This window comes from Macaca thibetana, chromosome 5, assembly GCF_024542745.1.
Source record: "Macaca thibetana thibetana isolate TM-01 chromosome 5, ASM2454274v1, whole genome shotgun sequence".
Lineage (NCBI taxonomy): Eukaryota > Metazoa > Chordata > Mammalia > Primates > Cercopithecidae > Macaca > Macaca thibetana.
In genome coordinates, this window is record NC_065582.1 from 5,239,472 (window position 1) to 5,263,358 (window position 23,887).

A 23,887-nucleotide genomic window follows, 5' to 3' on the forward strand; every position below is an offset into this window, starting at 1 on the left:
TTCTGGGTTTTGTGTGAAGGGCAGTTCAGGGGCTGGTGTATTTGGGGTGCGTCTGTGGAAGGGATTGTTCTCTGCAGCTGCAGAGTGTGTTTGCAGAGTGTGTGGATTGCTCTCAGACTGAAGTGCGTGATTTCTCCCCGTCCGTCCTCTGGGGTCCACAGGATGCCGAAGGCTTTGCTTGAGAGGTGTTCGTCTGTCTCTCAAGAGATGGGGAAGCGACTTCTCACACCTCCACTGTAGAAGGAGCTGGGAGCAGTAGCTCACATGACTGGAAGGATTTCCCATTTTTATTCTGTCCTACCAGAGCCCAAGTTTCCTCTGTAAATACTAGTTTCCAGGATCCCTCATTTTCACAAGTGTAAGAACAGCCTGTGTGTGTTGAACATGCGTGTGTTGTGTGTGATGATCCTGAGGCGTCATGGAGTCCTCTGTGTCTCCTGAGTTACTTCTGTTGTTTATTGGCTGGAAGAGAGAAGACACATCCATTGCAGATTGGCATTTTTCAAGGCAGATGGAAAATCACTGGGGTTTCTGAAGGTGTGAATCTATGCCTTGCACGCTTCATTTGGAAGCGGGTGAAGATACAAAACTAAAGCCAACTTTGGATTTGTACATTCAAATCTTTTTTTTTTTCTTTTTCAATCATCCAATGAATATGACCTTTTGGTGACTAGGAATGCCTTAAAGGGGTTTGTTTTTTTTTTGTTTTTTGTTTTTAAGAATGTATGACCGATCTAGAAATATAAATGTGCGTGTATTATTCAATCATATTTACCAGCTATGTAGCATCCAATTGCAGGTATTTCTCAGGTTCCGATTCCTTAAATGCAACCAAGACTTTTGAACTCATCTGTGAAGAAGAGGATAGTAATGAACCTGTTTGTGTTCATGCTATTGTCACCTTACCATGATCACTCTGTTCCCCATAGGCAGGGCCAGGATGGTGCCAAGGCCCAGAAAGTAGGGTTCCAGGCCAGGAGTAGGTGTGGCCTTACTTCCTATGGGTATGGGTGTGCTTTAAGAGTGCTCTTGAGAATTTGCCAACTGAGAATAAAGAAAATAGCTCCAGGCCAGGCACGGTATGCCTCATGCCTATAATCCCAGCACTTTGGGAGGCCGAGGGGGGCAGATCACCTGAGGTCAGGCGTTCAAGACCAACCTGGCCAACATGGCAAAACCCTGTCTTTACTGAAAAATACGATGTGGTGGCAGGTGCTGTAATCCCAGCTACTCTGGAGGCTGAGGCAGGGAGAATTGCTTGAACCCTTGAGGCAGAAGTTGCAGTGAGCCAAGACCATGCCCCTGCACTCCAGCCTGGGCAACAGAGTGAGACTCCATCTCAAAAAAAAAAAAAAAGAGGCTGGGCGCGGTGGCTCAAGCCTGTAATCCCAGCACTTTGGGAGGCCGAGACGGGCGGATCACGAGGTCAGGAGATCGAGACCATCCTGGCTAACACGGTGAAACCCCGTCTCTACTAAAAAAATACAAAAAACTAGCCGGGCGAGGTGGCGGGCGCCTGTAGTCCCAGCTACTCGGGAGGCTGAGGCAGGAGAATGGCGTAAACCCGGAAGGCGGAGCTTGCAGTGAGCCAAGATCGTGCCACTGCACTCCAGCCTGGGTGACAGAGCCAGACTCCGTCTCAAAAAAAAAAAAAAAAAAAAAAAAGAAAAAAAAAGAACTGCAAAGTTTAAGATTTTTTAAAAATTTTAATTTATTTGGGATAGGAACGGGGAGAGGATAGGATAACCCTGCCGAATTTTGCAAACCTACCAATTTTTACTTAGTTATTATAATATGCATTTTTATATTTACATGTGTTGCTTATCATTATAATATTGTCCTAAGTTTGATATAGTTTTCACAATTACAATATTAACTAACCATGTAGCATTTTCTTAGTGATTTACCATCATTTACTTAATCACCAGCCATGATTAGGTTTTTTACCCTGGAGATTTTTGATGCAATAATTTTGAAATATTTGCATATGTTTATACGTAGGTTTTTTTTTTTTTTTTTTTTTTGAGATGGAATCTCACTCTGTCACCCAGGCTGGAGTGCAGTGGGATGATCTCAGTGCACTGCAGACTCCACCTCCTGGGTTCAAGCAATTCTTCTACCTCAGCCTCCTGAGTAGCTGGGATTACAGGTGCACGCCACATGTCTGGCTAATTTTTGTATTTTCAGTAGAGACGGGTTTTTACCATGTTGGCCAGGCTGGCCTCGAACTCCCTCAAGTGATCTACCCGTCTCGGCCTCCCAAAGTGCTGGGATTATAGGCGTGAGCCACCATGCCTAGCCTATATGTAGGCTTTTAAAAACCTCCTCCTGAGATTGAATTGTTTCCTAAGAATACGTTCTTAAGAACAGAATTGTAGAACTTCAGGATAATAGCTTGCTCTTATTTTTTATACGTCTCTCAAAAGTTGCTGTTTCTGTGTTTATACCAAATAAACAAGTTTTGGCTGCTTTATAAATTAAAAAAAATCCATCTCTCTACTATTTTTATAATTTTATAAAACTAAAATAGAAAAAAATGTATAAGAAGCCTTGCCATATAATTATCTGTGACCTGCAGCCGTTGGGATAAGATTAATTTGCTTTGCAGAAGGAACCCTGCGGTCAGTTCTCATAATTCTGATTTCTTGTGAATAAAACCTTGTGCTTTACCAAAAAACCTACCAATGAAGGAATGCCTGCGTGTTCCCTCTCCCCTTCTGTGTGCAGCGTTGCGTGCTGGCTGAGATGTAAGCCTGTCCTCTGGTCAGCTTTGGTTCTGGAGTTGGGGCACAATCTGTTTCTGACTTTCTCCTCTCCATTTTAGGTTGCAGAAATGTCGGAGTGCCTAGGCTCAGCGCTGATCCAGAAGGGCTTCACAGCCACCCCAGATCAGTTCATTGGCATCTTTGCTCAAAATAGACCTGAGGTATGACCCAGTAGGTACTTGCTGTGCATGATTTGGAGAATTCTCCAATGTAAGAGCCTAACTTCTGCTAGAGACCAGATTTTGTAGTCTGATTGCTACTAAAAGTACAGCTTTGCGTTACACCTTAGAAAGTTACACATACAAAAACCTGAACCAGGGCTGGGCGCAGTGGCTCACACCTGTAATCCCAGCACTTTGGGAGGCCGAGGTGGGTGGGTTACCAGAGGTCAGGAGTTCCAGACTAGCCTGACCAACATGGAGAAACCTCATCTCTACTAAAAATACAAAATTAGCCAGGCCTGGTGGCACACATCTATAATCCCAGCTACTCAGGAGGCTGAGGCGGGAGAATCGCTTGAATCTGGGAGGCAGAGGTTGTGGTGAGCCAGCAGTCCGGGCAACAAGAGCAAAACTCCCATCTCAAAAAAAAAAAGAAAAGAAAAGAAAAGCTGAACCAGGGCCTTTTAATCGCCTTTAAGAGAAAAGAGAAATCACTTTTCTGGGGGGGATTATTTTAGTTTTTTTAAACCAGGTTCCCCAACAAAATCCTTAGAACAGATAACTAACAAAGGAGATTTTTTACTTTAAGAGTCACCTCTGTGGTTAGAAAAATGGCATTAATAAGTTATAGAGAGATTTAGATACATTTTTGTTAACAGCAGGCTTCTTTTTTTTTTCCTTTCTGAAAGGTATGAGGCTTTCCTTCTGGTTGGTTTCCAGAGTTTAAAATACCATGGGTGGTGGGGACAGTACTCAGCGCTAGCCGGCCTTCATTTGCGCAGTCTGTCATTGGCGGTCTGGGCCCAGCACGGTTTCCGTAAACCAGTGTGTAAAAGTGTATTAGTCTGTTTTCACACTGCTGATAAAGACATACCTGAGACTGGGAAGAAAAAGAGGTTTAATTGGACTTGCAGTGTCACATGGCTGGGGAGGCCTCAGAATCATGGCAGGAGGTGAAAGGCACTTCTTACATGGTGGCAGCAAGAGAAAAATGAGGAAGAAACAAAAGCAGAAACCCGTGATAAACCCATCAGATCTCATGAAACTTACTATCACAAAAATAGCTGGGAAAGACCAGCCCCGGTGATTCAATTACTTCCCCCTGGCTCCCTCCCACAACACGTGGGAATTCTGGGAGATACAATTCAAGTTGAGATTTGGGTGGGGACACCACCAAAACATATCAGAAATTGAGTTTAAATGAGCAGCTCTTTTGGAAGTATAGCTTATGGTGTGACTCAACAGATTAGTAGATCTAGCTGGCCTGGAAAAATGGAAGCATCTGGCTTGAAGAAATTGAATTTATTCTTATACCTGCTTGTGGCCAGAAGACATGTTGACACAATTCCTGTGCTACTGACTTTTTTTTTTTTAAATAAATAAAGGTGACTTCTTTAGAGTTTTGTGGTCTTTCAAGGGGAAAACAGCATTCTCCACAGCTGGACTATGACTGGGCTTTGTAGAATTTAGTTTTTTTCATCCCAAATGAACACATCAAAATGTTTGTTTTGATGGAATTTTATCATGAATCTAGAACTGCAGAACGAATCTCTTCAAGAAGTAGGTTCTTTCCTATACTTATGAGTTCGTTCAACAAATGTTTGCTGAGCACCTACTATATGTCAGACACTGTGGGGGGGTGACAAAGCACAGTAACTCAGCCCTTCTTCTGAGGTACCACATAAGGAAAGACCTAAACACGGGTGCTTTCTGTGTCATGTGGTACGTGTGGTTGCAGGGCAGGATTATGGGAGCTCAGTCAAGGAAGGCTTCCTGGAGGTGGCACCTGAGTAGAATCTCAAAGGAAATAGGGGTGGGGAGGCCAAGGGAATGGCCACGTTCACACCTGTGTCTGGGAGTGGAGCATTTTCATGTGGCAGAGTGGCAGGAAAGAGAGCCTTCCTTAAGCGTCACGTGTGCCTAAGGAGCTTGGACCTGATCTCTCTGTTGCTGGCTGAAAATTCCTTCCGGGAAAACACCGAAACTCAGAAGCCCATTTCCAGGCCAAGTGGATGTGAGTGGGTTGTGCCCCCTTCCCCCAGCTGTGCCTTTATCCGTCCTGTGTGTCAGAGCTCTGCAGATGATTTCATTAGAAAAGTGCAGCCGGAGGCAGTGGGGTGCCCTTGGGTATGATAGTGAGAGAGTGGGCTTTCACCTTAGTCCAGTAGGGAGGGCAGTGGCTATGTGGCCAGTGCCGTCAGAGACACCTTACTGCGTCTTCCCTGTGGCAGTGTGGCCAGTTATCGTCTCACTTCCTTCCTTCACTTTTCTAGAGGGATGTTCTCAAAACAGTTTTGCTGCTAGACAAGGTACTCCTTCCCTATTCCAGGGCATACAGTGCCCCACAGCCACTGTTTTGTGAGAGACTCTCAGTGGCTGCCCCCTGCTCTCCAGCCAGAACCGTCTGTGCCAGTCACATCGCTCTAACCCCCTGCTTTTGATCCTGCCGTCCCCTCTGTTAGCATCTCCCTGCCTCCATCTCTGTCTTTTTCTCTCTCTCTCTTTTTCTTTCTCTTTCCAAAGGCAATCTCAGTTACACCCTCCCAGTGGCATCTGTAACTACCTTGGCCAATGGTGGACTTTCTTATCTTGAGTCAGTCACTATCTGATATTGCTAATTATCTTTTAACATATTTGCCTCAATTCTTCAGGCAGATTTTAATTTCTCTTTCTTTCTTTCTCTCTTTCTGTCCTTTTCCTTTCCTTTTTTCTTTTCTTTCTCAATCTCTCATCTTTCTCTGTCTGTCCTCTCTCTCCTCTTTCTTTCTCTCTCTCTCTTTCCTTCCTTCCCTCCTTCCCTCCCTCTCTTTGTGCATACATACATACATACAGGATCTCACTCTGTCACCCAGGCTGGAGTGCATTGGTGTGATCACAACTCACTGCAGCCTCAACCTTCTGGGTTCAAGCAGTCCTCCCGCCTCAGCCTCTTAAGTAGCCGTGACTGCAGGTGTGTGCCACCATGTCCAGATAACTTCTGTAGAGGCAGGGTTTTGCCATGTTGCCCAGGCTGGTCTTGAACTCCTGGCTCAACTGATTCCCCCCACCTGGGCCTCCCAAAGTGCTGGGATTCCTGGTGTGAGCCAGTGTGCCTGGCCTTAATTTCTTTTTAAGAATGGGGCAAGTGTTTTGTTCTCATTCTGAATCCCTCATAGCACCTGGCACAGAGTAGTAGATAACACAAATGTTAATTTTGCTGCGTCAAAGGTTTTCACGTTGAATCTCTCTTGAGTATTGTTCTCCTTATTGATTCCATGATGACATCTTGTTTTCTTCCCTGACCTTTACTGTTTGTTTAGTGGGTGATCATTGAACAAGGATGCTTTGCTTATTCGATGGTGATCGTTCCACTTTATGATACCCTTGGAAACGAAGCCGTAACGTACATAGTCAACAAAGGTACGTCTGTGATCTTTGCCTGTATTATTGGCATAGTTATTGGTTAGGATCAGTGACTTTACATTTGCTTACATTTGATTTGACAAAGATTTTACATGTAAATGTATATTTACCTTTTTATCCAAAGAATGTAGTACTTCAAATATCCTTGTGCTGGATATGACAGAGTCAATCTTTTAACATCCCAGAGCTTATTCTTCATTGTATCTTTTCATTTACAGCTGAACTCTCTCTGGTTTTTGTTGACAAGCCAGAGAAGGCCAAACTCTTACTAGAGGGTGTAGAAAATAAGTTAACACCAAGCCTTAAAATCATAGTTCTCATGGATGCCTACGGCAGTGAACTGGTAGAACAAGGCCAGAAGTGTGGGGTGGAAATCATCAGCCTGAAGGCGATGGAGGTGAGTTTGCAGTTCCCCCACCTCCTTCCCCGAAGGCTTTCCCGGGGGCATGTTGGCTCACACGTGCTATCCAGTGCTATCTAGTGCCATCGTGCAGTCCCAGCGCTGGCCGGTCGCCTCCGCAACCCATGAAAGAGAGCAGAAATTTCTGTCTCATTGCTGGAGGAAGGATTCTACATGTGTGCCCAGTGTTAACACATCACACCTTACCCAAGTGCTTTCAGCACTCAAATATTTATTCCAGAGCACTGACAAGCTGTGCCGGGAAGTGCCAGAAACGGGAATTACAGCTTCAGGCAGGTGGAACTTTCAGTTTCTGTGTCTTCTTTGGCTTTAATGCCTTTTACTTACTAATTTGTCTTTAATGCCAAGCCAAATATAGAAATCAGCCTCATCGTTCTTTTCCCTGGGTGGCTCGTGGAGAGTCCTGGTGAGTTTCCAACATACATGTTTGATTTGGTTTATTTTCGTATTGACTCTTTTAAGAGTCATACCCATCACAACTTTAAAGGCAGCCAATCCAGGAGAGTGAGTGTGGTCCATGCTCAGCGTGGGTGCTTGATGTCAGATGATACAAGAAGTTGATCCCCGTCAGCCGGACTTGGATTACAGTTCCATCCAAGGAGCATGACCAGAGGAGGATCTTTTTATATGCATATCATAGCAAGTCATAGGAAAATAGAGTCAGTCATTCTCTTTCTGAAGGAGTTAGAGATATTTTTCTGAAACTGTTATAAATAGGATTTTAAATTTTTATGTGTAATTTTCCTCCTTCTACAAAGAATTTGAGGCTATAAGTAAGGATCCGTAAAACCTTTTCTGAGGAACCTAGTAGGCACAGGGAAGCACGTGTGTTCTAATAGAACCTTCTCTCTTGTGCATGTGTGCACCCCTGCCCAACTCGTTCTCTCAGTAGCATGGAACTGATTCTGTAAGTGCTGAGCCACGTGCTTCCTTGTTGAATTGGGGTTTTAGTTAGCTTGTTACCTGGTTTTTCCCCACTTCCCTTTTTTCACTTTTAACCCCCTCTCACTATAATGTAATCTCTTTTTCCCTTACCTTCCCTTTTTCCCTTTTTCTCCCCTCCCTCCCCATAGATGCAGGAATTTTTCTGGTGTTTTTTGACTGCTGTATGATAAAGAAGTAATGTTGAAATTTAAAAATTATTTAGATGATTGAAGATTATAATATAAAGTTTATATTAAAATATTAAATTATAGAAGACATTGTTTTACACTTACCTGCTTATTTATACTTAGTTTTTAAAAATATTCTGAGCGAAAGGTGAAGGTCTAAAAAAAGAATTTAAAACTAGCATTATGGTTGATCTTGTGTTGAATTTATATTAATGTATATTTTTACAGGATCAAAAATAGAATTATTGTATTTGGAATGTTTACATTTTCCAGTATTTTAATTATGAAAATTTTAAACATCCAGTTGAAAGAATTGCATAGTAGACAGCTGTATACCCACCACCAATTGACATTTTAGTATATTTGCTTTATCACTTATCAGTTCATCACTTTATCCCTCCATTCATCCATCCATCTTATTTTTTTTGATGCATTTTTAGTAAGTTGCAGATTTTATTACCTCTAAATACTTCAGTGTGTTTATCATTAACTAGAATTCAGTTTTTGTTTATGGGTGGTTTTTTTTTTTTCTGAGAACATAAAAACGGCAACTTTTTTTTTTTTTTTAATAATTGTAGTATTTGGCCAGGCGCAGTGGCTCACTCCTGTAATTCCAGCACTTTGGGAGGCTGAAGTGGGCGGATCATGAGGTCAGGTTGAGACCAGCCTGGCCAGCATGGTGAAACACCGTCATACTAGAAATACAAAAAATTAGCCTGGCATGGTGGCGCACACCTGTAATCCCAGCTATTCAGGAGGCTGAGGCAGGAGAATCGCTTGAACCCAGAAGGTGGAGGTTGTAGTGAGCCAAGATTGTGCCACTGCACAGCAGCCTGGGCGACAGAACGAGACTCTGTCTCAAAAAATAATAATAATAATAATAATAATTGCAGGATTTTTCCTAAGTGATACCGTAAGAGAGATGTAAGGCTGTGAAACTTCGTGGCAACAGTGCACTAATTTGGATAATGTTTGTTCCCAATAAATTAAGAGCCAAATTGTATGTAACTGGTGCTTTATTTTATTTAACATCAATTTTTGAAAACTTGGGCATCTCCCGAAGTTATGTTAAGAATTTTTAATAGACAAGTAGAAATCTGGAGCTAATGACGGTTATTTTGAAAAAAATATACAGAATTATTGCTCTAGCTTTTGGCTGACCTCTAATTGGATATATTAGTTCCTGTTCTTAATCAGTGGTCTGCCACTTACATCATTTAAAATGTAATTAAGATTGGAAACTTAATAAATGCTGGGCAGAAACTCACCGAGCCCTGAGCACATCCATCTAATTTCCATGTGAATTGAACATGTTCAATGGCATGTTCATTCCATATCCTCATTCATGCTGTTCCATTTTAATAGGAAAAGAATATAAATCGTTCATTTGTTAAAATTAATAGATATTAAAGTGGCCACCAAGACTGCACTCATGCAGTCAACCAAACCCCATCAGTGGTAGTGACTGGAAGCCTGCCGCTGGGAAATGCTGTGCCCGCGCAATGCGTCATTCTTAACCTGTAAGTCCATTCAGGAAATAGTCTTTGAGGTTCTGCTGTGGCCTGTTTTATCATTGGAGGCTCCCAAATCCTATCTCCACTCTACGTGGGGAGATATTTGAGCAGATATTTGAGCCTCTCGAAAATGGCTAGCATTTCAACCGAGCAGAGATTGATTTTTCTTCTCAGATTGCAGATGTTGTGCAGAATGCGGGGGTGAGGTCATACTGTGCTCTGATTTGAGGAGCCTGCAGAGTATCTACAGTATCTAGTTATGGTTAAGAACAGGGCTTTATTAAAGGCCCTGATAAGGAGTGGAAGTGGGGACCAGAAATGCGTTGTAAAGACTTTGACTGCTGTATTTTAATACATCCTATTTCAAAGGCCAGTCCTAATATCATTTATGTAGTTTTATGTAAGAGAAGAGATAACTGGAAAATGGCTGCTCAGAACAATGAATAAATATTTTGGTTCTGATTAATTAAAACTGCCATAGTTTCTTTAATTAGAAAATTACGCTGTTTTCGAGCCAGCTGTGAACGAAGTCCACTGTAAAGCCAGCTTTAAGTGCCTTGATGTGACCTTATCCTTTACAGTTAGAAAACATTTCCATTTAAAATGACTTTTTTTCTCTTCTAATTAAGGACCTGGGAAGAGCCAACAGACGGAAGCCCAAGGTAAGCACACTGTGTCAGACCCTGCTCTGTCCTCTTTGTAGTCTTCAGTATCTAGCCTGGTACTTTGTGGTTTATAGTTCTCTTTTCTGTTCTGATCTATACCAACTTTTTTTTTTTTTAATCTTCTTTAGCCTCCAGCGCCTGAAGATCTTGCAGTAGTTTGTTTCACAAGTGGAACTACAGGTGAGTTTTGAGATAGAATTGCTTCTACATGTGGCAGCCAGTGGTCTGTACTCTCCCCTACCTCTTTTGGATGACTTATCAGCTAACAGTAGATGGACCGAAAGCAGAAGAGAAGGAAGCGGTTCCAGTGCTGTCTTCTTGTGCTATGTGCTATCTTCCTGTTGCTCTGTAAGATCTTCTCAGAGTCCAAGAGTGCCGGATAATTCCTCAAACATTTATTGAGGGTGATATTAGATTCACCTGTCTTCCTAGGACAGACTAGATCGTGGCTCCCAGGGAGACAATTTCTGGTTTTTCTTCTCTTATGACTACGTATACCCTTTAAAATTTGCCCATATTAATAAAGGTTTTTAAAGATAAGTCAGTGAAAGGATTGCAGGTTGCTCAGGAATTTAGTGTTCAACATTTGGCTTTCACGATGTATCTTAACAGTAGAGGTGTCCGAGGCCCTAATTATGCGGGGTTTCTGGGCCTCCTTCATTTCTGTCATTCTTTAACTTTGTTCTGCTTCATATGTGCTCCACAGGCAACCCCAAAGGAGCACTGATCACTCATCGAAACATAGTGAGCGATTGTTCAGCTTTTGTGAAAGCAACAGAGGTAACTTTTTGGGATGTTGTCATCTTTCCTCACTGGTTGACATTAGTCCTTGAGAATGAAAGTGCTGAAGGTGGCACCACTGTGTTAGGCCTGTGTGGTATTTAGAAACGAGGTGACATACGGATAAGGTCAGAACTTTAGGCCCAAGTCCACCTTCTCTCTTTTTTCACTTTGGACCTAATCGCCAACCCTTCTCTGTGATAATTACGGTGAATTGACAGATGAAGTTCACTGCAACATTAATATAGTGAAACTCTATTTGGAGATTGCCCTAGAAATATGTCCAAGAAAGGACAGAGAAGAGATGGACTGTCTTGTGTTTTTATCCAGTGTCCCTGTATTTGGGAAATAATTTATTTTAAATTGGCAATGATATGCTAAAAGTTTTTGAATTATTATTATCTGTTTTGGTCAGTGTGACTTCCATTGCACTAGAAGTATTAAAGACTTGCACTTCAACTCATTTCCCCTACTTTTAAAGTTTACTACCCAGTGTCTTAGTCTATTCAGGTTGCCATAGCAACAACAACAAAAAAAACCCCACAGACTGGGTGGCTTATACAGTAGACATTTATTTTCTCACGGTTCCGGAGGCTAGAAGTCCAAGATCAGCTGCTGGCAAATTTGGCTTCTGGTGAGGGCTGACTTCCTGGCTTGCAGACAGTCTCCTTCTCCTGTATCCTCACATGGCCTTTCTTCCGTACATGTGTGAAGAGAGAGCGCTCTGGTGTCTCTTCTGCTTCTCATAAGGACACTAGCCCTATCAGATCAGAGCCTGCCTCCAGATGCAGTAAGGACACTAGCCCTATCAATCAGAGCCTGCCTCCAGATGCAGTAAGGACACTAGCCCTATCAGATCAGAGCCTGCCTCCAGATGCAGTAAGGACACTAGCCCTATCAGATCAGAGCCTGCCTCCAGATACAGTAAGGACACTAGCCCTATCAATCAGAGCCTGCCTCCAGATGCAGTAAGGACACTAGCCCTATCAATCAGAGCCTGCCTCCAGATGCAGTAAGGACACTAGCCCTATCAATCAGAGCCTGCCTCCAGATGCAGTAAGGACACTAGCCCTATCAATCAGAGCCTGCCTCCAGATGCAGTAAGGACACCAGCCCTATCAGATCAGAGCCTGCCTCCAGATGCAGTAAGGACACTAGCCCTATCAGATCAGAGCCTGCCTCCAGATGCAGTAAGGACACTAGCCCTATCAGATCAGAGCCTGCCTCCAGATGCAGTAAGGACACTAGCCCTATCAGATCAGAGCCTGCCTCCAGATACAGTAAGGACACTAGCCCTATCAATCAGAGCCTGCCTCCAGATGCAGTAAGGACACCAGCCCTATCAATCAGAGCCTGCCTCCAGATGCAGTAAGGACACTAGCCCTATCAGATCAGAGCCTGCCTCCAGATACAGTAAGGACACTAGCCCTATCAATCAGAGCCTGCCTCCAGATACAGTCACAGCAGCGCCCTATCTACATGGGGAGTTAGGACGTCAACATATGAATTTAGAAGGAGGTTATGTGATTCAGTCCATAACACCAAGAGCCTATTCCAAACTTGCCCTTTATAAAGGTGCTTATTGACAATATAATGCCTTTTCCTCATACTCTTTTTTACAGTTAACATAATTGGCTCTTGCAGTCTCTTTGGGAGTATTCTGTAGCTCTGATTTTTGTAGCAGGAGCCTGAGCTTAATGGCTTTGGGGAATGGACATGTTTGGTGGCTGCAGAAAACTGATCTTTGAAGGATTTTGCACTTATTTTACTTGGCTCACCCTTTCCAAATACCCTTTATAAAGGTGTATACTTTCTAAACAGAGTTCAACATTTAGTACCTTACCAAAGTGAAATTTTAATGTTGTAATTGGCCTTCGAAGAAAACTTAAAATGCATTGGTGGGTTCATTGAGGCAAATGATTACAGAACTTTGTTTAAAGCCAATTATAATATAAATCGATTACAATATCAGTTACAATATCTGTCTTCTTAGCTTTGTAAAATGTCTAATCATGATAATGGACAATATTTTTGTTCTAAATCAGAATGTTGAAAAGTATAGGTAGAATGGAGTCTGATTTCTCATTATACTAATAGAACAATTTCATCCTGAGAAGTACGACTTGGGATGCCTGTCAGACTTGAATACAATCAAGCTGAGATTACAGCATGCTCAGCCCACATCCGGTGCTTCTGAGGCTGCTGTGTTTGCTCAGGGTCGATGCTTTCATCCATTGTCACGTTATTATTAAGGGTGACCCAGCTTTAGGAAAGGAGAGGGCATGGCTCAGAACTTGGTACATCATCCCCTAGGTAACGACAATGCCCTCATTTCTTAGTTGGTGTGACAGCAGCTGCTGTTGGACACCCCCTGTTTTGGCCAGAATTCTTTATGTTAAAAACATGAATATTCTATACAAACCCTCACTGTGCCTGCCCTAAGTAAGGCCCACTCTGAGGGAAACCAGATGTCCAAACGTAATCTGTCTGTTTAATCATCATGATCAGTATTTTATAGGAGAGCAAATTCCTGGGTGCCGGATCTGAGGTTGCATTAAACAAATTATGTAAAGTAGGGCTTTATGTATTTGTATATTGATCAAACTCAAAATACTCTAAGGACCTTGGAAATCTACCTTCTTTTATCTTCTTTCCTCCTTTTCCTTAGCAACATAAAATGCAATTTTATGTTGAAATGGGACCTGTATTTCTTAAGGTAGAATTGAACTTGCTGGGTACTGGGATACTGTAGTGATGAAATACTGATTAGAGCACATAATCCCTTAACCTTCCAATTTGGGCAAAATTTTCCTTGTTTTGATTAAAGCCCTGAAGTGAATTTACTTTGTCATTGGGAGTGACTTCCACTTTATTTGAATAATGAAAATATTGCTTTTTTTTTTTTTTGAGTCAGAGTCTCACTCTGTTACCTAGGCTGGAGTGCAGTGGTACAATCTGGACTCACTGCAACCTCCACCTCCCTGGTTCAAGCGATTCTCCTGCCTCAGCCTCCTGAGTAGCTAGAATTACAGACATGTGACATTATGTTTGGCCAATTTTTGTATTTTTAGTAGGGATGGGGTTTTACCATGTTGGCCAGGCTGGTCTTGAACCCCTGACCTCAAGTGATCTGCCTGCCTCGGCCTCCCAAAGTGCTGGGATTACAGGCGTGAGCCACCATGCCCCTTACTTTTCATTTTATTCTTTGGTGAGAAAAAATTGCAGACCATAAGCAAAAGCTGTTTCTCCTCAGTGTTGAGGTACTATGGGCTCAGAAATAAAATGGAAAGTTACTGGGAGTCTTAATGCTTTTCTGCCTTGCTGGTGTCTTTGCTTACAGAATTCAGTCAATCCTTGCCCAGATGATACTTTGATATCTTTCTTGCCTCTCGCCCATATGTTTGAGAGAGTTGTAGAGGTAGGCATTTAGTTTTGTTTTCCTTGCTTGCTTGTTGTGTATGTTCTGCTAAGTTGTTGTGTTTTACAGAAAGTACTTCCCTTGAATGCCAGTGACACACACATTTCATTTTTACCACTTGCACACATGTATGAACAGCTCATGAAGGTAAGTGTGATGTGCAAACTGTCATCCCTATAAAGAATTCTTTGCTCAGCCCCGTTTTAGAAATGGTACAGAATATTTGAAAGAATATAAATTCTTTTTCTGAGTATGAACAGGATACTTGAATTTAATCACTCATTTTAAAATTAGGAGCTCAGACTTTTGAAGGATACTAATATGGACATCAGTCCAGAAAGATCAACTGTAAAAGAAAAGTCATTATTAATTTAGTTCTACAAAGCCCGGTGAGGCTTCTGTTCTGTAAGGAGTCTCTAGTTTTGATTGTGCTTGTTCATAATGGGCAAGTTGGCTTGAGACTAATTTTTTCAGCAATATTCTAAGTGCCCTTGGAAAAAGAGAATGATCCTCCAGTTGACCTTTGCTTAGGCTCCCTTTAGTCAACTGTGACTAATTTTAAAACTGACCAAGAACCACCTTTTTTCTTTCTTTGACAATTTTGGGTTTTATACTGTAGGAAAAAACAATGAGCACCATTCATTCATTTAGGGAGTAGTTACTGAGCTCTAGCTGTGTGCCCGCTGCTGTGTTGGAGACAGAGGTGACTAACAGCCAATGCTTTGGATGGCAGCTGCCCTGTCGGATTTGCTCACCCCAGAGGATCGAAGGCGATTACATCCCTTCTGCCATCTGTTCCTTCTACGTCCTGCACACCTCAGGATCTTCTGGGTTTATGAAGCAATCTCAAATGAGTTGCTGGACCTAACAAGTTTTAGAGGGATGCCTAGAAGGCAGGCCACACTGAACAAAAGCTTTCTGAGCTGTGATTGTTAAACAGTGAACCATGGTGTACCTTTCTTGTGGTTTCTGCTTTTAAGCCAGAGAACGTTTGTACTTCCCTTGTGTCATCTTTTGAATCTTTTCTTTTTAAAATTTAAAATAGGCAAACTGTCAGGTCCATATGGCTTGCCAGTACGGTTTGTACTAAACAGGAGAAAGATCGTGCAGTATGTTCTAGCTGAATCGCAAGCCACTTTGGTATTAGATACCCTGGTGTCACAAATTCATCATACTTGGTGGCCTTTCAGAAACTTTTAGTTAGATTCAAACAAAAGAAAGTGAGACTTTCACAAACTCGAACTCTAGGCAAGAAGTTAAGTTTTTATTCTGAGAATAAATTAAACGTAAAGTTTCTGGAAAGCTATATAAATATATTTGAGACAGTCTCCCTCTGTGGCCCAGGCTGGAGAGCAGTGGCATGATCTTGGCCCACTGCAACCTCTGCCTCCTGGGTTCAAGTGATTCTCCAGCATCAGCCTCCCAAGTGACTGGGACTACAGGCACCCGCCACACGCCCAGCTAATTTTTGTTCTAGTAGACGTGGGGTTTCACTCTAACATGGCCAGACTCATCTGGAACTCCTGAACTCAAGTGATCCGCCCGCCTTGGCCTTCCAAAGTGCTGGGATTACAGGCGTGAGCCACCGTACCCAGCCACTAAAAATACTTAGAATATGTAATACCATGTCATTCATTCAACAGACTACCACTTACCACCACACTAAAAGAGTAGAATCTCTGTGGTCATCACTAAAAACAACATAGCCTGGTTTTTTACTAAGTCCTGTATCTTCAGGATAACCAAGAGAAATACCACATTTCCATGTTGTACAATGACTAGTAAATGCACATTTTTTTTTAAGTTACCTATATTTAGGAAATTTAAGATTTCTGGAAACTGGCCTGAACTGCTAAAACTGAAGTGTTGGGTGTTGTCCATGTTTTGTACTCCCTGCTGTGATGATAAAATGTTTGTTGTTTCCATTGCCCCTGTAGTGTGTAATGCTGTGTCATGGAGCTAAAATCGGATTTTTCCAAGGTGATATCAGGCTGCTCATGGATGACCTCAAGGTGCTTCAACCCACTGTCTTCCCTGTGGTTCCAAGACTGCTGAACCGTATGTTTGACCGAGTAAGTTCCAAGCAGCAAAGTCCCAGAACTGAGCTCTGACTTGGACGCAGGGGCTTGGGTTTGAATTGGGCTGTGCCATGTGCCATGTGCATGACCCTGGACAATCCTCTCAGTCTTGTAGAACTTCAGTTTACTCATCTGTAAAGTTAGGATGCATTACCTCCCAGAGTTGTTGATAAGGATTATAAGAGAAAACACTTGAACACACTTTGTAAACCGTGGTCACAATACAAGTGTAAGGTGGGAGGTTATTTTATTTTTACAATAAACACTTGAGCCTCTGCTTCCTCGTGTATAACATGGACTGTTACCTCTTCTCTCCTACTGTTTGTCTCCAAAAGTTGCTAATGGGATCACATGAGGATAGTAACTATGAAATGGTTTTCTTCATTGTAAAGCTCCTTGCATGGACATGTAAAACATTACTTAATTGGCCACACTGAAGGAAGTGACTAAGCCACAGCAGAGCCCAAGAGAACACCAGCCCCTCTGTGATGGGTATCATCGCGTGGACCACACAGCCAGGGTCAGGCGTGTGGGGCACGAGCAGGCAGTCTCCAGAATGAGTTTTCACTTAGAGGCAGGATTTCTGTTCTCTCTCAGAACCTTCTTATGTTTTTAATGGTTCTTTTTAAAAGAACAACTTTATCAACATATAATACTCTGTATAATTTGCTGATTTAAAGTGTATAATTCAAAGGTTTTGAGTACTTTCACGGAGTTCTGCAGCCATCACTGCAATCAATTTTAGAACATTTTCACCACCACCTTCATCATCACCACTTGCCTATTCTTTAGCTGTCATCTCCCAGACCCCCTCCACCCTTAAGCATCCACTCATCTGTGTTCTCAATCTGTGTATTTCTGTATTCTGGACTTTTTTATGGATGGAATCATGCTGTATATGCTCCTTTGTGACTGGCTTCTTTCACGAGCATCCATGTAGCACATATTTGCTTCATTCCTTTTAATGGCCAAATAATATTCCACTGTATGGATAGAACGCATTTTATTTATCCATTCGTTTTTTTTTTTTTTTTTTTTTTTTTTTGAGACAGGATCTCTCTCTGTCATCCAGGCTAGAGTGCAGTGGTGGTATCATGGCTCACTGCAACCTCCACCTCCAGGGCTCAAGCAGTCCTCCCACCTTAGCCTCCTGAGTAGCTGGGACCACAGGCACATGCCACCATGCCCGGCTAATTTTTGTATTTTTTGTAGAGATGGGGTCTTACCACGTTGGCCACATTGGACTCAAACTCCTGAGCTCAGGAGATCCACCCACCTCAGCCTCCCAAAGTGCTGGGAATATAAGCATAGGCCACCGCACCTGGCCTACACATTCCTGCTTGATGGGCATGTGGGGATGTATGTGTCCGTTACTCCTGGGTGTATACCAAGGTGTGGAATTGCTGGTCCTGTGCTGACCACACGGGACTGTTAAGAGGACTGGCCAGGCTGTCAGAGCGGCTGTGCCATTTTGTGTTCCCCAGCCGTGTATGAGGGTTCCGATTTCTCCACACTTTTTGACTCTGGCCTTTCTAGTAGGCGTGAAAACCTTCTCATGTCTTGCCTCATTAGATTTTCGGACAAGCAAACACCACACTGAAGCGATGGCTCTTGGACTTTGCCTCCAAGAGGAAAGAAGCAGAGCTTCGCAGCGGCATCATCAGAAACAACAGCCTGTGGGACCGGCTGATCTTCCACAAAGTACAGGTAACACGTGACTCACAGCCGCTGCTCCCATGGAAACCAGCTCCGGTTTTCAGAGTTCTGGGAGGGCTTTTTTTGTGAGAGGGAGAGATGAAGGTAAGGGAGAGAATGACATGTTTTTGTTTAATTCTGGCACACGTTTAAAAACTAAGGCAGAGCCATTAAGGAGGCCTCAGTTTCTAAGATAAACAGTATTGCAACCATCTAGGGGGAAAAGGATTCAGGGTAGTGTGGCCTTTTTTCTCATTCTCCATTTTGTTTCGTTTTTCCAGAACAAGTATGTCACTCTTGAGGTAATTTTTCAAGCATGAGTGATAATGTGTAATAATATTGTGCCCCCCAGAAGGCCAGAGTTGTGGTAGTTGCCACAGATCCCCCCAGTCGTGTTCTAGTTTCCTGAAATAGCTTCTGCAGAGGTGGGGCTGACTTCCGTCCCCTTTGGGAGGGAACAGGGCAGTCACGGGTGGAAACAAACTGGAGCCCTGTGTTGCCATCGTGCGCACTGAGTTCTCCATGTGGCCTTCAGCTGTGGGTTAGGGAACGGGGTCCCAAGCGGGCCTCCTTGGCGGAGAGGCCGCCGACTTGCAGGTGTGTAACCCTTGCCTTCTCCTACTCTCCCTCCCTGAAAGTCGAGCCTGGGCGGAAAAGTCCGGCTGATGGTGACGGGAGCCGCACCGGTGTCTGCCACTGTGCTGACGTTCCTCAGAGCAGCCCTGGGCTGTCAGGTGAGGTGGATGTCAGGGCGCCTGATTCTCCCACACTGGGACGCCCAGTCCTCTTCTGCGCCAAAAGTCGTCTGTACTCTGTGTGTGTGTGTGTGTGTGTGCGCGTCTGTCTTTTTTCATTGGCAAGCGTATCTGTATTTATGGCATACAACATGATGTTTTGATGTATGTAAACATTGTGGAATGGCTAAGTCAAGCTCATTAACATGTGTCTTACCACCCATGTTTTTTTCTCCCCCCATGGTGAGAACACTTGGAATCTATTCTCTGGGCAGTTTTCAAGGATATGATACATTGTTGTTAGCTGTAGTCACCCCGCGGTGCGCGGTGCTATGGAGCTCTTGAACCCGCTCCTCCTGATGGAGACTGTGTCCGTTCACCAACATCACCCCAGTCCTTCCCCACCCCTGCTTTGTGTGTGTGTGTTACTTTTGTTTGGAAGATATGTTATTACTAGGTTGCTTGGAGAAGCAACCACATGTCTATTTTTTACCCTAGGCAGGGGAACGTGTGTGTCTGCCATTTGTTGAATTTTCTCCAGGATCAGGCACCAGATTGTCTAACCTTTAGAAGCAAGCATGCGGGTGTGGAATAGGTCACAGGTGATGAGCCTAACCGCACACCATGCTGACAACCTGTAGTAAAGGGGGAAAGGAGGATTTGGTGGCAGACAGGACATGTGTGGGGTACACGTCCTGTGAACTGGCCAAGGGAGTTCACTGCCGCTGGGTGGTGACCAGTCACATAGGGGTTCTCCCTTGCTTGGCAACAGGAAGTTAAGTAGAGGGTGCACCTGGGTGATGGCTGGTGTTGGCGTACAGCACACTGGACCATTGAATGAATTTACTGAACAGACCATTTGAAACGAAATTTCACTAGTCAGCCATGACTTGGGAGTTAGTGATACTTCATTGTGTACTTCCAGCAAAGGTGTGATTGTGCTGTCCTTAATAATGTCCTGTCTCTTGGTGCCCCAGTTTTATGAAGGCTATGGACAGACCGAGTGCACTGCCGGGTGCTGCCTGAGCATGCCTGGAGACTGGACCGCAGGTATGACTGTGGGAGGCTTCTTTTTGGAATATTGTTCATACTGGGTTATTGGTATGTCTGAAATTGGGTTAATCACTGATTGGTTCATTAACCATCTTAAACAAAAGTGCTGTTTGCTTGTAAATCAGGGCACTGTGGGGAAAACGCCTCCTGCAACTGAGGGGTGGCATTGGGGATCTGACTGTAAAGCTGGTGGCAGCAGGGACTTGCCTAGACCCCACTAGCGACATCTGAGAGGGGGCCCTGTGTTCCAGATTGAGAATGTCTGGCCCAACAGAGCTTCCTAGTAATTGAGTAGGGTCTCGTTATTTGGTCATTTTAAACAACAAATAGTTATTAAATTTGTACTGTGTGCTGTGCTAGGTGTTAGGACTACCAATAGGAATAAATACAAGTCCTTTTTCTCAAAGAGTCTTTTCTCAAAAGGAAAAAGGAGGAGGACAAACAAAAATCATTGAGCACCTGTCATGGGTGAGCCTCTACGATGGGTGCTTAGGATGCACCTGATGTCCGTGTAACCCCAACAGCGTCCCTGTGAGATAAGTTCTGGTACTTCTCAGAGGAAATGATAGATTGTTGCTTAAGTAACACATAAATAATATCTGAGAATTTACACAGCATTATGCTTTGGAGCTGGGATTTCAACCCCGGCCTGACTACAGAACTTCTGTGCTTCCTCTGTGTCACCTGAGTAGTAAATTCTATACTGTGATAAATAAACTTCCCCGGCTTATTTGGAGTATTATAAGTATTAGCACCATTTAGTAACGTAGATTCTAGAACCTAGCACTGTCTAGTAACATAATTCTACTGGAATTGACACAGACAGTCTGTGAATCTTCTTTATGGTATTTGTTTAATTTTTAACCTGAGTTTCCTGAACAGAGAATTTGGGATACTGATCTCTAGAAGCTCAAATTATAAAAACATAGGAAGAATTATTTGTGATATCCAATGTGATATCTAATATCTAACATATCTAATGTCTGATGTTGCTGCTTTTGGAAAAGACAACCCAGTCTGAACAGCCTTTCGCAAGAGAGTTAAGTTAACTGTAGAAATAAGCACTGTCCCATCTTAGTAAAAACTGTAAGACATGCTTCTTCATATGCAAGGAAATAAAGGCCGTGTTGATGAGAACCAGGTGGTGTGTCAGGTTTGCCAAAGCTGCATATGTTCTCTCTTCTTACAAAGAACAGGGATGCTAAGAAGTCTGTGTAAGGGGAGGCCAAGGCGGGCGGATCACAAGGTCAGGAGATCCAGACCACCGTGAAACCCCGTCTCTACTAAAAAATACAAAAAATTAGCCGGGCGTGGTGGCGGGCGCCTATAATCCCAGCTACTCGGGAGGCTGAGGCAGGAGAATGGCGTGAACCCGGGAGGCGGAGCTTGCAGTGAGCCGAGATTGCGCCACTGCACTGCAGCCTGGGCGACAGGGCGAGACTCCGTCTCAAAAAAAAAAAAAAAAGTCTGTGTAAGATGAGTGCAAGTGATGGGTGGGGGCGATTGGAGGGTGGAAGCCGGGTGAAGGTTTGAGAGAGCCTGCTTCCAGGTGTTTGTAGGAACCTTCACATAGAGGCCAAATTACTCATAAATAACAGAGCATCACACTTGGAAAAGGTCCTGAAGAGACTAAATGTGTTCTGCCCTAGTCTAAGAATAGATTCTCTTCAATTATACTAGGAAGAGAATGGCTATAATTGCAGAAATCAGAAGTTTATCCCAACTGTTTTTCTTTTGTGGAATCCTGTTCGCTATCAAAATAATGTGACCTGAGGTTATAATTAGTTCCCTTAGGAATGACCTTTGCTTCTTTAACATACAGGCCATGTTGGGGCCCCAATGCCATGCAATTTGATAAAACTTGTTGATGTGGAAGAAATGAATTACATGGCTGCTGAGGGCGAGGGCGAGGTGAGTGAAAAGTGTCAGTCATTTCCCCTCACTGCCGTTTCCTGTGATCGCTGGCCTTTGCAAATGCAGTGGTATTTCCCAGCAGCTCAATAAAGCCATTGAGCTTGACTTCATTGGTGATCCTGGAGTCTGCCAGGCTTCTTTCCGAGGGTACATTTATGTTCAGCTCTCGGGGACTCGGCGGCAGGAACAAGACGCCTGCCTTCCTCTGCCAGGCCTCATAGGGATTTGGGCTCCAGAGCCTGCAAAGAAAGGGACGAAGCTCCTGCCTGTGGATTGCCCTGGGTTCCTATTAGTGAGCTGCTGGCTGCTGGATGGGAAGCCTAATTACTTAAAAGGCATTTCATCCCCTGCAGGGTTTTCCAACAGCTTTGAGCCAGAACCCAGGGCAAGCATTCACCCTCCAAATTGACCAGAGCTGAGGTGATTCAGGAAGGGAAGTAGAGGCCCTGGAGATCCCTCGCAGATCCCAGTGGGGCTCTGGTAACTCCCTCTGTATCCTGGAGTTTAGGGCTTCCAGCTAAAGGTTGGGGCAGACACACACGTACACACACGCACACACCAGTTTTCTCTGGAGAAGCCCCAGTAACTGCTGTTCACTGATGATCTTCTTTTCTTTAGGTGTGTGTGAAGGGGCCAAATGTATTTCAGGGCTACCTGAAGGACCCAGCGAAAACAGCAGAAGCTTTGGACAAAGACGGCTGGTTACACACAGGGGACATTGGAAAATGGTTACCAGTAAGTTGCCACCTCCTCTGGTCACAAACAATTCTCTTCCACTGTAGGGAAGAAAATATCTAGTCTGCTGTACAGCTGCCACATGGCAGTGGCACCCTGAATTTTCTCTTTCCCTTCCTCCTTGGTGAGTGGTATGATGTCGACTGTTCCATTTCCCGCAGGGGACAGGTTTACACTTAGCATCCTTGGTTGGATTTTCACTTTAACTTTAGCAAATGTGTTTCGTTTTGTTGGTTTTTTTGTCTGTGTGTGTGTGTGTGTGGTTTTTTTTGTTTTTTTTGTTTTGTTTTGTTTTTTTGAGACAGAGTCTTGTTCTTGTCGCCCAGGCTGGAGTGCAGTGGCACGATCTTGGCTCACTGCAACCTCCACCTCCTGGGTTCAAGTGATTCTCCTGCCTCAGCCTCCGAGTAGCTGCGATTACAGGTGCCCACCACCACACCCGGCTAATTTTTATATTTTTAGTAGAGACGAGGTTTCACCATGTTGGCCAGGCTGGTCTCGAACTCCTGACCTCAGGTGATCCGCCCCCCCTCGGCCTCCCAAAGTGCTGAGATTATTGGCGGGAGCCACCACTCCCGGCCTGTTTTGATGCTTAACATCAAGTCTGGTTGTTGCTTCTCAACTGGAACACAAAGAGACAGTGGCTTTTTACAGTGTCCGTACTGAGCTGTGATGTTGAGGCTCAGTTAAATAAGATATGGGGGAGTTTGTGGTAGACTTCTAGCAAGGTAGGATGGGCAAGAATTTGGGAATAAATGTGTTTCTTGGGTTTGTCATCTCATTAAAAATAAGGTGTTTCACAGATTAGACGAACTCCTTGAATTTAGTTGGATTTAGTCTCAGAATCATTTACTGTAGAGAAATTCTGAAGAGTCTATCTTAAGAGTGAGAAGCTTGTGCAAGAAGCCTGACCTGTCCCACCTGTTGGTTTGACCAGTAACCTATTGTTTCAAAGTTATTACTATGCTGATTGCAAGCACTAAAATTACAAATATAATTTTTATTATTGTGTATTGGCAGATTCTTGTAGATTTTAGGTGCTTACTTCTCTCGAATTTGTATTGATTAGAAAAATACCTCCCAAAATGGCTTCAGATTTTGCAATACCCAAACTATTTAGAGATAAATTAAGTCCCCCCTCTTCCGGTTCAAGAGAGATTAAATGTCAGTTCTAATTCTACTGTGGCACTCACAAACACATCCCATAGTCTCTCTAGACCTTGGTTTGCTCTTTTTGAAAATGGAGAACTGGTGTGGAACAAAAGAACGCTAGACACTTTCTGCAGATCAATTTCGGAGGCATGAGAGTGGCCCCGGGGTGGGGATGGGGTGAAAGTGAGACTAGTGTTTTGCTTACGGCACTACTGGGATGTGACTGCTCTGGTCCAGAGATGCTAGCGCACTTCCACAGTTGACTCACTCTTCCCAGAGGGCCAAGAG

General features: G+C 43.6%; 1 protein-coding gene across 12 annotated transcripts in view; it reads left to right on the forward strand.

Annotated features, from left to right (window-relative positions):
* Nucleotides 1-23,887, forward strand: part of ACSL1 (acyl-CoA synthetase long chain family member 1) — a 72,075-nt gene that overhangs the window by 43,860 nt on the left and 4,328 nt on the right. For 7 of the 12 annotated variants that reach the window (XM_050791690.1, XM_050791691.1, XM_050791692.1 and 4 more), the window contains 13 exons: nt 2,825-2,926; nt 6,226-6,325; nt 6,547-6,725; nt 10,005-10,037; nt 10,169-10,220; nt 10,747-10,820; nt 14,161-14,238; nt 16,176-16,310; nt 17,889-18,023; nt 18,650-18,745; nt 19,723-19,795; nt 21,621-21,709; nt 22,331-22,447. In XM_050791690.1, coding sequence (XP_050647647.1) covers nt 2,825-2,926; nt 6,226-6,325; nt 6,547-6,725; nt 10,005-10,037; nt 10,169-10,220; nt 10,747-10,820; nt 14,161-14,238; nt 16,176-16,310; nt 17,889-18,023; nt 18,650-18,745; nt 19,723-19,795; nt 21,621-21,709; nt 22,331-22,447 — 1,263 coding nt within the window. Of the gene's footprint in view, nt 1-2,824; nt 2,927-6,225; nt 6,326-6,546; nt 6,726-10,004; nt 10,038-10,168; nt 10,221-10,746; nt 10,821-14,160; nt 14,239-14,307; nt 14,386-16,175; nt 16,311-17,888; nt 18,024-18,649; nt 18,746-19,722; nt 19,796-21,620; nt 21,710-22,330; nt 22,448-23,887 lie in introns of all 12 variants that reach the window. The other 5 variants (XM_050791686.1, XM_050791689.1, XM_050791687.1 and 2 more) reach the window with 2 other exon arrangements.